Source organism: Ochlerotatus camptorhynchus, unplaced genomic scaffold (assembly GCF_037179485.1).
Source record: "Ochlerotatus camptorhynchus isolate MF236.1 unplaced genomic scaffold, CSIRO-AGI_Acam_v1.1 ptg000222l, whole genome shotgun sequence".
Taxonomy (NCBI): Eukaryota; Metazoa; Arthropoda; class Insecta; order Diptera; family Culicidae; genus Ochlerotatus; species Ochlerotatus camptorhynchus.
This window is the reverse complement of record NW_027040712.1, coordinates 4192261-4206935: the sequence shown is the minus strand read 5'-3', so window position 1 is coordinate 4206935 and position 14675 is coordinate 4192261. Positions and strand designations below refer to the sequence as shown.

The following is a 14675-nucleotide window of genomic DNA, read 5'->3' as shown; positions in this document are numbered from 1 at the left end:
TTCAGCAGCCGAACGGGTCTTGCTATTGTGATGAAGTTTTCTTGTTTTGAAGCCTTAAAACTAATGATAATTTTTACCGAACAGTTCAGCTGTTGAAACTTGTGTAGAATGAATATTTCATTTTCTGAAGTATTTGTAAATGCGTTTAGTAGAATCTTATGGTTTTTGCGAGTATTTTGAAGATTAAAATAGGTAAAGGACCACCTTAATGAAAAATAAGTGAAGCACCCTAGTTAAGTATCACATATCAGATGCTCTCCAGATCACCAAGAAGCATTAAAAACAGCATGTTATCAGCAGAAAATGCCACTTAAGAACCAAAATATACGACTGATTTACAGCTATACCCCACAAGCTGACGGTGCTACTGTCAGAAATTTGACAACCGCTGCACAGTGGGAAAAATAGGACATAAAACGCGAATGAATTCAATATCTCAGCTCAGAGTAAAACAAAATTAACACAAAAGGTTTTTTCTTAAGTCAAATTTTCTGAAGAATCAAAAGGAATTGGTCTCGTTCACCACTCTGTGAATAAAGTTATGGTCGCTCGATCAAATGGAACTAATCCTATGTAAAAATCTCTGAAAAATTGAATGGCAGTGGTTTTGTTCACCGCAAGGCTTTGTGAATGAAGTTATGGCTGAGTTTACCCTGCTTCCCCCCATTTTATTCAAGTATACATTAGACTGATGCAAATTTTGACATTTTCGCTCCACAGTGCTCATACGGTTCAAAATCGGGTTCTGACTAGCCTCCCAAAATTTGAACTCATTCGATAAAAAACTGACTTGGCACAAACCATTTGACGTTTATATGGAAATTACTATGGGAAAACCAAATGTTTTGTTCATATCCATCTAACAATTTACCATATTGCTCTGCTTTTAAAAATGATAGCTGAGTTTGCAGCAAATTTTCTCAGCTACAACTTTGTCCAAAACCACTTTTCAATATAATGTAAGCATCAAAAGTTATCAATAATTAAAGGCACTAATGGCATTATGTTCAATCAACTGTTCAGCAGGCAACATTGGTGTTTCTGGCGCTTATAATACAGCATAAAAATCATGGCTACTATGTCACACTGCAAGATACAGTGTTGCTCACAAAACAGCTGCTTGATCATGCCATAAGATTATCAATCTCTTAAACAATTAATAACTATTTTATTTGACGTTTGGCTCATCAACTATATTCTGCAAAGTTATAGCTGAGAAAATTTTCCATAAGTATAGCTTTTGAATTTTTGAACAGTGCAATATGGAAAAAGGTAAGAAGACAATGAACAAAAAGTTTGGATTTCCTATAGTAATTTCCATTTAAATTTCAAATGGTTTGTGCCAAGTCAGTTTCTTATCAAAGGAGTTCAAATATTGGGAGACTTATCAGGACCCGATTTGGAACCGTTTGAGCACTGTGGAGCGAAATTGTCAAAATTTGCATCAGTCTAGTATACATGGATATCTTGGCTCGGAGAAATGTATAATCGGTAAAATGGAGCAAATCCATTATAAAAACAAAAATCTCTGGAGAATCGAATGGAAGTGGTTTCGGTAACAACAAGGCTCAAAATAAACGTTAATCGTCCCAAAATTGGTGGGAGATGAAGATCGAACGGCAACATGGCGTGAAGACTACTTGCCCAACCGGCGAAGTTTGCCAAGATTTGATTAGTTAACGTGGATTTAATAAGCAATATCAGCTTCATCAGCAGCCTTGCCCTTTCTTCCAAAGAGCTGGACTCCATTAAAATCAAAATAAAGAGTTATATGCTGTCATTAAGCAACAATATCGGACTGAATTTTCATTTGTAAGACACCTCCCACATTGTCTTAACAAATACCGGTAGATAGTACAGGTTGAGCGTTTGGTAATTTAAATAAATATCTTTTATTTCAGAATGTGCCATACGTAAAACAAATTCTCATTTATAGCCGTTCTCAATGAATTTCGTTGACGAGCAGCCAGAAGAAACAAGGCACAAGTGACGCAAGTTTGCACTGCTGCACTTTGCACGGCTGCACTTTTCACGGAAAACTTCTGCTGAGGACAAACTTACCGACATGATGAGAGAAGCTTTAACTTGGTCCGATCCTAAGATGTCGTATATGTCGGTAAAATCACGCGGAAAAAAAGTCAGTATGCAGGACCAGGACTTCCAAGCAGAGAAATTTAAATGTTGTGTATCTGACGATCTGGAACATGAAGAAAATTTCGAAGATAGTGAAAACGGTGACGGTTAAAGTGATGGCAGTGTTGAAGAATGCAGTGACAGCGAGGATGAAGATTGCTGCGCTGGTAGAAGTGGTTACATGAACAATATCCAAATACACATTTTTTATAGCGGTCCGAAAGAGCTCCTGTTTAATTTACAGTAGTTACCCAATGACGCGTGGCATCTGAGATCACTGAACATTATTTGCTTTTCGTTATAGTAAAATAATAATAATATACAAAAGTATAACCAGCCATATCCTCATTCACAGTGTCCTGCGGTGACCAATACCACTTCCATTCGATTCTCCAGAGATTTTTTACATATGATTAGCCCCATTTTATCGATCGTACGTCCCTCTGAGCTAAGATATCCTTGAATAATTCATAATAGTAGGGGAAAGCGGGGTTAAATCGGCATTATATCCCTATTAGGAGCTTCGTGCGGTAAACGAGACCACTTCCATTCAACCGATCGAACAGATATAAGCAGCAAAAAACATCTGCAATGCAAGTATGAGATTGATATTAGGTACACCGGGGCAAGTCGAAACGCGTGAGGAAGTTGAAACGGTAGATGTATCTCTTATCAGAAGTGAATAATCACTGAGATTATTTCTAATCTACAAACTTAAATTTTTTCGTCGAGATTTCAACAGCCGAGTAGTTCTGCAATTTATTTAGCTGAGATTCAGTAAAACAATTGCCGAAACTCAGCTGAAAAATAACAATTTGCTGAGATATCAGCTAACAAACAGATATTTTGCAAAGATGGACCGAGAGTATAGTAGTAAATTCCGAGGTAATCGGCTGTTGGAGATTTTAGTGTGCGGTACTACTCAATGCCTCTATAAAATAATTACAGTGAATATTCACTTCCGCCAAGATTTTTTTTTTTTTTTTTTTAATTCTTTATTTAAGAGATTTTTAGCCTTAGGCTAGTTCATCTCTAACTTCCGCCAAGAGATAAACTTACCGTTTCAACTTCCCCGTGCGTTTCAACTTACCCCGGTGTACCTTACTGCAAATTCTAAAGCTTAGTGGTTACCTGGGTAGTTATGGGCCCTCATTACGGGTGTCACTTCACGGTGAAAACGAAGTGAAGTGATCACTTGTCACTCACGGTGAAGTGATTGCCATGTAAATCAAATGGGAATCACTTCACCGTGAGTGATAAGTGACATCGAAAATAAGGGCCATGGTTTAAAATTCCCAACTCCACGTTCCTCATCTGACTCTTAAAAATGTAAAAACGCAAGTCGATAAGTTGTATAGTTTCTGAGAAAACTTATCGGCTATCGAAAAAAATGGTTCTGAGAAAAATGCTTTTAAACATTTGACTGACCACCACGGTACCCTTTGCTTCAATACATGAAAAATCGAATACCGATTTCGCGTATCGAAAAACGGCTTGGAGGAATGAAACTAGATAGTATGTAAACACTCAAAATCGATTTTTTGAAGAAAAAAAATGGTAACACCCCCTTTAGATGACCATTTTCACACTATAGTGTATCTTTAAATAATCCTCAAATTCAATCGAAAAAAAATCAACGATGACTTAATACTCTCGGTCCATCTCTTTCACTAATTGATACTGATGATGGTTAATCAAAATGGGACCGCCACTCTTGATAAAGCGATGAGCGTCATTTTTTTTCTATAACAAAAAAAAACTTCTACTAAATGGTGAAGCAACAATCCATTTGCCGCCGGTCGTTCTATGTCGTTTTTGTTTTTGCTTGTTTTCCTAATAATTAATTTATGAGCCTTTATGATTTCCATCTTTTGGACGTTGCGTCGTTGGTATTTCTCAAACGCTTCAGTATTCAACTTGAACTTGTAGAGTGAAGTCTACTTTCTGTGAACTTTATGGCTTAGTAAAACTAGTGATTTCAAAATGATACGATTCATCGGTTTGATACTGGTAATCGTTGCGGCAGCTGATGGATTCGTAACCTTCTCCGTCAATTTGAGTAAGATATGCGTACGGTGGGGCTGGTTCAACGAAGAATTAACGTAAATTTCCTGTTCAGATAAGTTATGGTCAAATCAAAAGACTCTTGCCATCAACCTGTCGCGAGCTGCACAAGGAGCGTCGGTTTCGGAAAAGATGAAAACCTATGACGGTGCAGAATGTGACAGAGTTTGTAACGCGACGGAATCGCCTCGTATTTGCTACTTCTCGTGGATTGCGGAGAGCTATGCCGCCATGGGATCGTAAGTTTCATTTCAACTCCAGTTGATTGCAGCACCATTCAAAAACATGACAATGTAATTTTCATATAGGGCTTGCAAGGATTGTCGCTGGGGAAACCACACCGATTGCTTCCACCCGCAGTGCATCACCGCCGATGGCATGGAACGTCCCGTAGTGTCATTGAATCGACAAATCCCTGGTCCAGGCATCACGGTTTGCCGAAATGACATAATCGTAATAGATCTTAAGAACCACATGGAAGGGTCTGCGGCTTCCATCCATTGGCACGGAATGCATCAGATGCAAACTCCTTGGATGGACGGCGTTCCGATGGTTACGCAGTGTCCGATAACCCCGGGAGACACTTTCCGTTATATCTTCAACGCTAGTGAGCATGGAACGCAGTTCTATCATTCACATGCGGGCCACCAGAAGGCGAATGGACACTTCGGAATGCTAGTTGTTCGCCATCCAAACGATTTGAATAAGGATCTGTACGATTATGATTTGGCAGAGCATAATATAATCATAGCCGATTGGACCCTAGATATGGCGGAGAAGTTCGTACCGGGTCTGCAAAGTCATACCATCCAGATGGATTCGATTTTGATTAACGGACGGGGGCGACACTTTGACGTAAGCGTGCGGTAAAGGGCCACGCATAATGGATGTAACTGTGATCCGTTCCGGCAAATTTGACGGGGCTATCCGCCAATTTGCCGGACCGAATCACAACCGGATCCATTGCGCCTTAACACTTTGAATTCAAAATTAGATTCAGCTAATTTCGTTCCCAGGAAGAAGAACAGGAGCTTCAACCGTCACCACTGACGGTATACCGCGTTGAACAAGGGAAGCGCTATCGCTTTCGGATGATCAGCAGTGGCAGTCAATTCTGTCCATTCCAATTGCAGGTTGGTTGTGCACTTTACAATTTAAATATTCAATTTCAATATTGAACCGAAAACAGAACGGTTCAATCCATCGACCGCAGTATGGGAAACTATAACAACGAGCCCTTGTTCAATAAATTATCTCGCTTCCAGATCGAAAACCACCGGATGCAAATCATTTCCACCGACGGAGGCGCTGTCCAGCCAGTAACTGTGGATACAGTGATATCGACATCAGGCGAACGGTACGATTTTGTTCTGCATGCTGATCAAAAACCAGGTTTGTATACTCTTGCTCTCCGCAACCGCTGCTGCCATGGAAACATTCTTACTTATTCACATGAGAAATTCATCCTTATTGTCTCCTACCACCCACCCATACAGGCAACTTTTGGGTACGGGTTCGGGCCGTTGGTTTTTGCGATATCCAGCGGAAGGAAGAGTTTGCCATCCTATCGTACCATCCACGGAGCGAAATTAGCGATGAAGTATTGGCCTTCCCACAACAGGTGCCGCCTATTTGGGATCAACCGTTTTCCGATGGTGTGGTAAGTACGATGGTGCACTAATTTTAATAAAACTTTTCACTTTGCATAGCGCTGAGCCTCCGGTTTACCTGTAAACTTGCATTTTGTTCTGGTGTTAATTATTGCTGGCAGTAGTATTTCTGTCGAAAATTCAACAGAATGTCATTAATAAGTAGATCAGTTCACAGTGGGGCGAATTTAAAAAAAAGTAGGACATAGGCATTTTGTGACGAAACTATTGAGTGTAGCATTTTGATGTCTTGTAAAATGTTTCTTCATTTTTTGAGTACTTTATTGGACTGGTGGAAATGTTTGAGGGGGGTATACACTGAGATAAAAAGAAATATTTTGTTATGTCTTGTTAAAGTTGATGAACATCTATAGAAAGACTGCAGATAAAGTCATTTAAAGAAACTTTGGCGAAGACAACGTGCTAATACGTGCTAACCTGCAAGATACTCCCCCTTAAAAATAGTGTTAAAAATATAAATGCGGATGAAAATCCTTAAAACGAAGAGGTAGCGATTTGTTTTTTTCGGCAAAAACGTGCATTTTTAAAGTACTTACAACTTTGAAGAAAAGCGAAAAAATTGGAAAATTCAATCCAAAATCTCATGGTAAAAAACGGTTTTTAAGCGGGCACTACCGTTTATACTTCATTTCAGCCTATAACTTCGTCTACTTGAGTGATATAAACATGTGGTATTGGCCAAAGTTTCTTAAAATGACTTCATCTACAATGTTTCCATAGATGTTCATCAGTTTTAACAAGACATAAAAAAGATTGTTTTTTAGCTTAGTGTATACCCAACAAACAATTTTAGCTTCAGACTAGCTTATACAGGCAAAAATTAGCTGTATAAGCCAATTTTTGGCTGTATAAGCTAATCTGCAGCTAAAATTGTTTGTTGGGATACCCCCTTAAAGCCAAAATTTTCACCAGTCAAATAAAGTAATCAAACACCAATCATTTTCGGTACACTGTACACAAATCGATGATCGAATGAAACCTCAGACCATCCCATTCAGATGATTTTCCTCTCGAATACAGGATGAACATTGTTATGAGAAGGGCCTTCAGTTGAAATGCGTAATGCTCTCTGCAGAATGATTGTCATACTAAATGGAAATGCATATGGTATTAATTCAGCCCCATAACGCAAATCATTCAAAACTTTGATGTAAATAATTTTATCGAACGTCATTTGTTGATCTGAGCTGACAAATAAGGTGGAAGCAAGGCCATCGCTAACAGAGCTGTTACGAACATAGGTAAAGGGTGAAAAACAATGTTTGTATAAATTCGTGGTGGAGGAAGTTCCCTCTACCCCCGAAGAAATTTTGTATCCATAACGGAATGGCTGATTATGGCTAGTCAGTATGGAAATGTAGATAATCAAATTATAAATCTGTAGATAAACACTATTCTTAAATGATTGTCCTCTGAAAGCCGTATATTTGATAGCCAATTTAAAACGAAAATCTTCCTACGACTAATTCAACAATAAGAAAATCATCCGAAATTCGAATGCGTATTGTAAAGGGCTCGAGCAATGCAATAATCATTCGAAGTATTGCGGATGTTTTGTTTCAGTGTACATATTGCCTTCGCTGACATTTCTAGGCATGCGAAGCCCCATATTTTGACCAGAGATGTGGAGTTGGAGTCGGATTCAGACGCATATTTGAGCATTAAAAGTCGGAGTCAGAGTCGAAAAAAAGCACCGACTCCGCCTGTTTTGAAAAAAAAATATATTTGAAACTTGAACCTAATTTGGACAACGTGCAGGCTCATGACCGAATCGATTTAATTTGAATGCCTAAAATAAAAACTAACATGAACCATCTAATTGAGTTTGATCTAATAAGGCTTCCCATACTACAGATTAAAACGTAATGTTTTCAAAGTTCTTATTTAGTATCTATTTTTTGTTCAAGTTTCACGTTGGCATGATGTAAAATTATTACTATTTTCCAAATGAACACAGTTTATAGGGCACATTACAATTATATTCAGTGCCTTCATGGTAAACTTTGAGCAGGTTACTCACTGGATTTTTTTAATGTGCGCCCCCTTCAAGAGGCGCCCATGATAGTAGTTTCGGAATGTAAACACAATTTAGATCTCTCCTTAGTAAAACTACACTGAACTAAAACATCCGCAATACTTCGACTGATTCTTGTTTTGCTCGAGCCCTTTAACAATATGCTGTCGAATTTCAGATGATTTCCTAATGGTTGAATTCGTCATCAACTGATGAGCATCCATTAAATGACAAATTTTGACTGTCCTCCAAATAAAGAATGATATGTTTATTTGAAAATTGGCTGTAAAACATACAGGGCTCAGTGGACAACAATTTAAGGATAGGATGACTTGCAAATGCTTTAGATTCGATTGTTTACATTTCCATATTGAATGGCCATGAACAGCCATTCATCCTGGATACAATAATTACTTGTTGGTAGACGAAACTTTCTCCACCATCAAATAGACAATCTTTGGTTTCCACGGTTTACCAATGTTCATACCACCTCTGATAGCGATGTCTATGCTTCCACCTCGTTTGTCTGCTCAGAGCAGCAAATGACGTTCGATAGAATTATTTACATCAACGTTTTAAATGATTTGCGTTAAGGGACTGAACCAATACCAAATGCATTTTAATTTAAGATGACTACACCGAAAATAGTTTTCATGTAGCTTCCATTGGAAACGCAAATGATTTTCATCCATAAACAAAATTAATGGAATTCATCTAAATTTCACATAACATTTATGCGATAACGTTAACGTATGATTTTTTATATGAATTTCATAGGCCTCATAATATTCATGTGATTTTGTGGTGGGATTTTTAGCTATGTGATCACATGAAAGCTATGTCCCTAGTAGCACGCCCGTCAAAAATTGGTTTCGGCAACTTCTATACAACTTATATCAGTCATAAGCAAGTTGCAACAACTTATTGTGGCGTAAATGTGCTACTCGGGGTGAAATTCACATGGTTTTCATCCATGAGATACGTGTATCATTCTGCAGAGAGCATTGCGCATTTCAACTGAAAGCCCTATTCCTTCTCATAACATTGTTCATCCTGTATTCGAGACGAAAATCAACTGATTTCAAAACAACCGTCATCCGGATGCAGCTATCATTCGAAAGGGCGATTTCGATGTTTCGATTTGAATGGTCTGAGGTTTCATTCGAACAGAGGACGGTGTTTTGGTGCAGTGTAGGCATTCTGAGAACCTTCGGCACATTGAGTCCCATTGGGATGAGAAATCAGTCACGCTTACCACTCAATCACCAGCGCCGTCTATCCATGCCACTGGCTTTTTTCAATTTGGAAAGGGGCGCCATTTCAAAAGATTGCCACAGTAAACCCTCACGACGCCTCTGGCGGCAAGCATTAATAATGAGAAAAGAAATGAAAGATGTACTTCCATTATTTTCCAGCATTCATTCAAGTATTGGGTACACAGCCAATGTAGACTAAACTAGACTAGTTGTTTATTTCTAAAGGCTCAATTTATGTAGCTTTACGGAGCCGTAGTTCATTTTGTAGGTATAGCATTGTGTCTTTAAGCTGAAGTTAGAAGAACGGCGAGCAAATACAAGCGGATCATTCGAGTTTGAGAATTACAAGTTAATATTTTCAGGGATGAGTGCCAGAATCTAAGTTAATTATAAACCCGTTATATGACATAAAAAACCAGTTTTTTTTTATTATTGAGAGTAGATTAATCAAACTTTACCACCGTGTTAATGACATCCAGAATGTACTTGCGATTCAGTACCCTGTTTCACAACGGCACTGCTTTTTTAAACATTCAACCGAAAGAGAACTAACCCTCATAATAACCGGAAACTTCGCGAACCACCAAAAAGGTCCGACTAAACATCCTCTGAAGCTTCCCCAGAATCTCCTCCAATGCCAAAAGTCATTATCAAACTCATCATCTTTTATTCCCGCAAATTGCAGACTTTAAACCACCCGAACAGTACTTGCTATCAACCGGGCGATCAATTTGTCTGCGCTTCTGACCTGGAATCGCACGAGGAGCAACGTGACGATGCCCTAATTGATGCGGTACCAAACAAAAAATTTTACATCACATTCAACACCTTCACCGCCGACACCAGTTTACTGTTCTCGGATGTTGGATACGTTCGCTATATGAGTAAGTTCAGAGGTGAACCTATTGAATTGCCAAGATGAACTCGATGCATCCACTTTCCATACCGTGATTCACCATTTAATCTGAACTAAACTTGGCAACTCAATGCAGTGGGCTATTACGGTGAAATTTCCATTAACGGTAAAATCCCATGAAACTTTCAGCCGTCGCTCTGACGCTCAACAACATTGGCATTACGAACAACATCAGCATGGTATATCCGCCGTTTCCTCCACTCACCCAACCAGAACTGCTGGACACCATGGAGAGCCCATTTTGCAACATTAGTAGCCGTCCGGCCCGCTGTCCGTTGGAACGAGCCTGCTTTTGCGTCCACCGTGTCAAAGTGGACCTCAATGACATAGTGGAAATGTCACTAATTGACGATGCCGAAGTTGTTAGAGAACTCTATCATCCGTTTCATTTGCATGGCCATCGGTTCATCGTTACTGGCATGGGCCAATTGCCGAACAAGATGAAATACTCAACCGACAAGCTCGGGTGGATCAAAGACGAAGAACTTAAACCCGTCGCCAAGCGAACACGTGGAATGCCTGATGGTCATAATCCACCGTACAAAGATACCATATCCATACCGAGCCGAGGCTACACGAAAATACGCTTCCGTGCAGACAATCCAGGTTGGTGGTGCTGAAATTAATCCGCCATAATGGCAACCGGCATTGGCTGGAAGCGAAAACAATAAATGCAGCACTACTATTCATACGGGTTTCTCTTGTTTGCAGGTTTCTGGCTGGTGCACTGTCATTTCGAGTGGCATTTGGGCATCGGAATGAGCTTCATTCTGCAGGTCGGTGAGGTCGAGCAGATGAAAAAGGCACCACCAGGTTTTCCCACCTGTGGCAACTACAAACCGGATGTCGAGAGCATTTTCCCATAATCTGAAGCTGCACGAGTCACCGAACGCTTGGTTTCAAGTGGTCCATGTGAAAAGATAGGAAATTTTGTCAAAAGACAAAAAGGCATGCATTGAAGTAGAAATAAAAACTGACAAATACAAATCAATTCATCGAAACAACTTTCGTGGTTCGAGTTCAGTCGGGACTCTTTTTTATCGTCATAATTAATTTCTCTCACTTATACACTCCACATTTTTCGGTTTCCAATGTTATTGCATTGGACCGCAGCTCGGTATATATCAGTCTCCGTTCATGCGGTCTCCACAAACATCTTGCGATAATAAATCCTACATAATTGGAAGCAAATCTTACATCCCCCCAAATTCGTGAACTTAATTATATCCTGATTTAATTCCACTTAATTAATTTTGGTATCTATGACCGATACGTATTTCGACTACAATGTGCAGTCTTCATCAGTGTCATTTACACTAAAGAACTTATCAAAATCTAACCCCCTTAAGTACTCATCCCCTAGGCAAAAAAAACTCAAGATCACAGGTATAAAAATGAAACTACAATGTGTTGAATCGGAACCTACCTAACTAATAAAAAACAAACATTTAGGTAAACTAAAGGAGAAAAATCTATACAACTCTCTAATAGAAAATCCCCAAACGGCATTCAAGATTATGTAACATAATTATTTTTTCTCGATGATTACAAAAGTTTACAAAGATTTTTAAAAATTTCTTACCTTTGAAAAAATGTTTTTTTTTCCTTTGATTTGTTTTCCGTCGATCTTGTTTTCCGTACTGAGTACCAATGCTACCGATGCCAGGAAGGCAGTTCCCACACCTGGACCCTGCCTAACAACCCATCAACTCATGGACCAAGGAACAAACGGCTTTACTTCCATTCCAAAAAAGGCGTGATCAGTGATTTTATACCTCAGAAAATCCCGGCGGAGCCGTCTGGGATTGAAACCATGCCCTTTGGAGTGAGAGGCAATCACGCTTACCCCTACGCGCCGCTTTTGAAAAAAAAATGTTGATAGCTTTCATTTTCTATGACGATATTTTGACATCATAGGGCTGGAAAACTGTCAAGACCATGAAGTTAAATAGTCAGAATATTGAGTCTAGATTTTTTTTTGTTTTAAATCTCAGAAAATTTATTATAGGTCTATGCAAATTTTTGAGATCACAGAAAAAGGCAATTTACTAGGTTTTCAGCCATCGGCTGAATATCTCGAATGTAGTTCACAGAATTAAACAAAATATCAAAATATTTGTAAATCCGCCAACATCCGCCAATCTCCATATATATATAGAGATGTTTGCTAATGTAATCGCACCTAATTAAAATAGTTCCAGTGATTCAAAATTGATGACATTTTGGATTTCGATTCTATTTGTAATACAGATTTTACGAATATGCAATATCCTCAATACCCCTAAGGTGGTGTTGAATTTAAAAAATATGCAAATAACCCTGCTATTCCACTTATTTTTGACAGACAAGGAATTAGTTTTATATAAACACCTTCTCGAAAATAGGCCGATCAAAAACAGAGGGATTTTCGAACATTTTAATTTATTTTCGAAGTGTCGATTCACCAAATGGAACACAGCCAAAAGTACCCTATTGGATAGTTAACGTTTCCGTCTGTTCACAACTCTTCTTGTCAGACTTTACACACGGATTTTTAATGAATTTTTCCAACACAAATTGTTGCCAAATCAAGCTGTGCTTTGATGTGAGTTTTTAGTGTCAAATTCTTTACTCTCAGCATTGATCATCAAAAAGTGATTTCAGTGACTAAACAAAGTGAAATAGTGACTATTTGATGAAAAAAAATTACTTTTTAGTAACTTGAAAATAGTGACCTAGCCACTAAAAAGTGAACTGCTACCAGACTTGGAATCTCCTGGCTGAAACTGATGGTGGAAACGATTTTTGAAGAACATTTCCGCTGGTCTTCCTCTTTTTTATATTCTGGCGAGCCACCAAGCACCGATCAGATCGACCATCTTACCATCAAATTTACGCATGAGCTCGAAAGTGATGTCCGTACGAGAGAGAATAGATTTTCCCATCCATCCACTCCTCTGATTAGTTCGGGAAATGTTCTTATTTTATTCGTTAAATTTATAATGGTTTAACTATTATCACTATGTGTACTGTACACCAAAAAAATATGGATAAATTCTCCGTCAAATGACATATTGCATGACATATTTCCCATTAAAGGTTTTAAGTAATAAGTGTTTGAAAACTTCCCCAATTTTGTTATATGCCTCATTTTTGATTTCGTAATGTGACCCCCAGTAAAGTAAAGAAAGACGTAGTTCTACGTCAAAAATTAACCCTTATGTGCGAAAGGATTTTTTTTGCTTTTTTCAACATCGTGTTATTCTGGTTATCCAATCAGTACCCGGGATTAGTTAAATTTTTTTTTCATCTCTAAAAAAGCATTTCTAGAAAAAAACATGTTCTCAACCATAGAGGATAGTTTGGTAGTATGAATGTTTGATAATTCTTTGGGTACAGCATATGAATTTGGTTGAGAACCGCTGCTCTAGGGCAATGTGTTATAACCCTAAACCGAGGATTCGAGATCTATATTAGTTTTATCTGGGATTTAAAACAATTAAAGATGCTTGTTTTTGGAAAAAAAAAGCAAATGGTGGTAAGCTTCAACCAGTATTATCAAAGATGAATACTAAGATGAAACTGTCGGAAGAAAAAATTTCTATTTTAGTGTCCTCTTGCACGGTCCCTTTCATCCAATGAATACCCCCCGTATTCAAGGTAATTTTTTGGTTTTGCTGCCCCCTCGACAGAGATGAAATGTTGCGCTCATTTTTATCAAAACAAACATACCAAAATCAGAGGTGTCCCATTTTTTAATTACTCGATTAACAACTAATCGATTTTTTTTTGTTCGCTGTGCTGCCATATTTCCACCAATGAGAGTGCAGCACATGTTTGAAACGAGCGGTGATGATCCTCTGGAGAAGTTAATGCTTATATCGGCATGATATAACCGAATACAAATATTTTACTTTTCGGTTTATTAATCGATTAATCGATTATTCGAATGAAAATCGGCCATCACTAGATGAATGTGAAACGTCATTTCAAATATATGGACCGTACATAAATAATGATACAATTTGAAAGGGACCGGGGCTCATCACAAATTACGTCGATACGGTAACTGAAATAAACACGAGTGTTCACCGGTTGGTATTATCCTCAAACTAAATCCCCATCACGGAGGTTGATGTCGATTTCGGTGTTAAGCAGTACGGTCCAAAACAAAACTTTGGCATATCCTCCTAAAAATAATTCAAGTTGAAGCTTACCGCCATAAGAATCGTACACTCAAACCAATTTATCAGAGAACCATAGAAAAGTCGGGTGCTTGGAAAACAATTAAGACAGCTTAGAATAGCAAAAAAGTCAGGTCATTGCTCCAGGACTTGGGATTTCCGGAGCGGTACAAGCAGAAATAATTGATAGACCAGTGTAAATATCTAATTACAATTACAATTACAATCTAAAATTACATTTACTAAAGTTTATCGTCCCACTAAAACACTGAACGCGTAAACCCAAGGAAACAGATGTCGTCAGCTGTCGCGTACAAATCCAGCCCGTTTGCAAAACACGTGCCATCGCTACCGTTCTGCAAAACTTTTCCCACCGTACAGATACCAATCAGCTTGCAATTTTATTTTTGCGTCATAATCACGATACCGAGAAAACCGTTCCTTCCGCGAAGTATTTAC

General features: G+C 38.5%; 1 protein-coding gene across 1 annotated transcript; it reads left to right on the top strand.

Moving 5' to 3' along the window:
* Nucleotides 1-4109: 4109 nt before the first annotated feature.
* On the top strand, nucleotides 4110-10950 carry LOC135703861 (uncharacterized). The gene is made up of 9 exons (XM_065225212.1): nucleotides 4110-4192; nucleotides 4253-4436; nucleotides 4506-5052; nucleotides 5214-5330; nucleotides 5463-5589; nucleotides 5694-5857; nucleotides 9823-10021; nucleotides 10183-10659; nucleotides 10765-10950. The coding sequence occupies exons 1-9, from the start codon at nucleotides 4117-4119 to the stop codon at nucleotides 10917-10919; spliced, it is 2046 nt and encodes a 681-aa protein (XP_065081284.1). The 5' UTR covers nucleotides 4110-4116; the 3' UTR covers nucleotides 10920-10950.
* The last annotated feature ends 3725 nt before the right edge of the window (nucleotides 10951-14675 follow it).

Bases quoted from the DNA above. Each gene is read 5' to 3' on its own strand.
- LOC135703861 (XM_065225212.1), top strand. From the start codon at position 4,117: ATGATACGATTCATCGGTTTGATACTGGTAATCGTTGCGGCAGCTGAT. The intron at 5,590-5,693 runs GTTTGTATACTC...CCACCCATACAG, and splicing joins GCATGCTGATCAAAAACCAG to GCAACTTTTGGGTACGGGTT. The intron at 10,660-10,764 runs GTTGGTGGTGCT...TCTTGTTTGCAG, and splicing joins CTTCCGTGCAGACAATCCAG to GTTTCTGGCTGGTGCACTGT.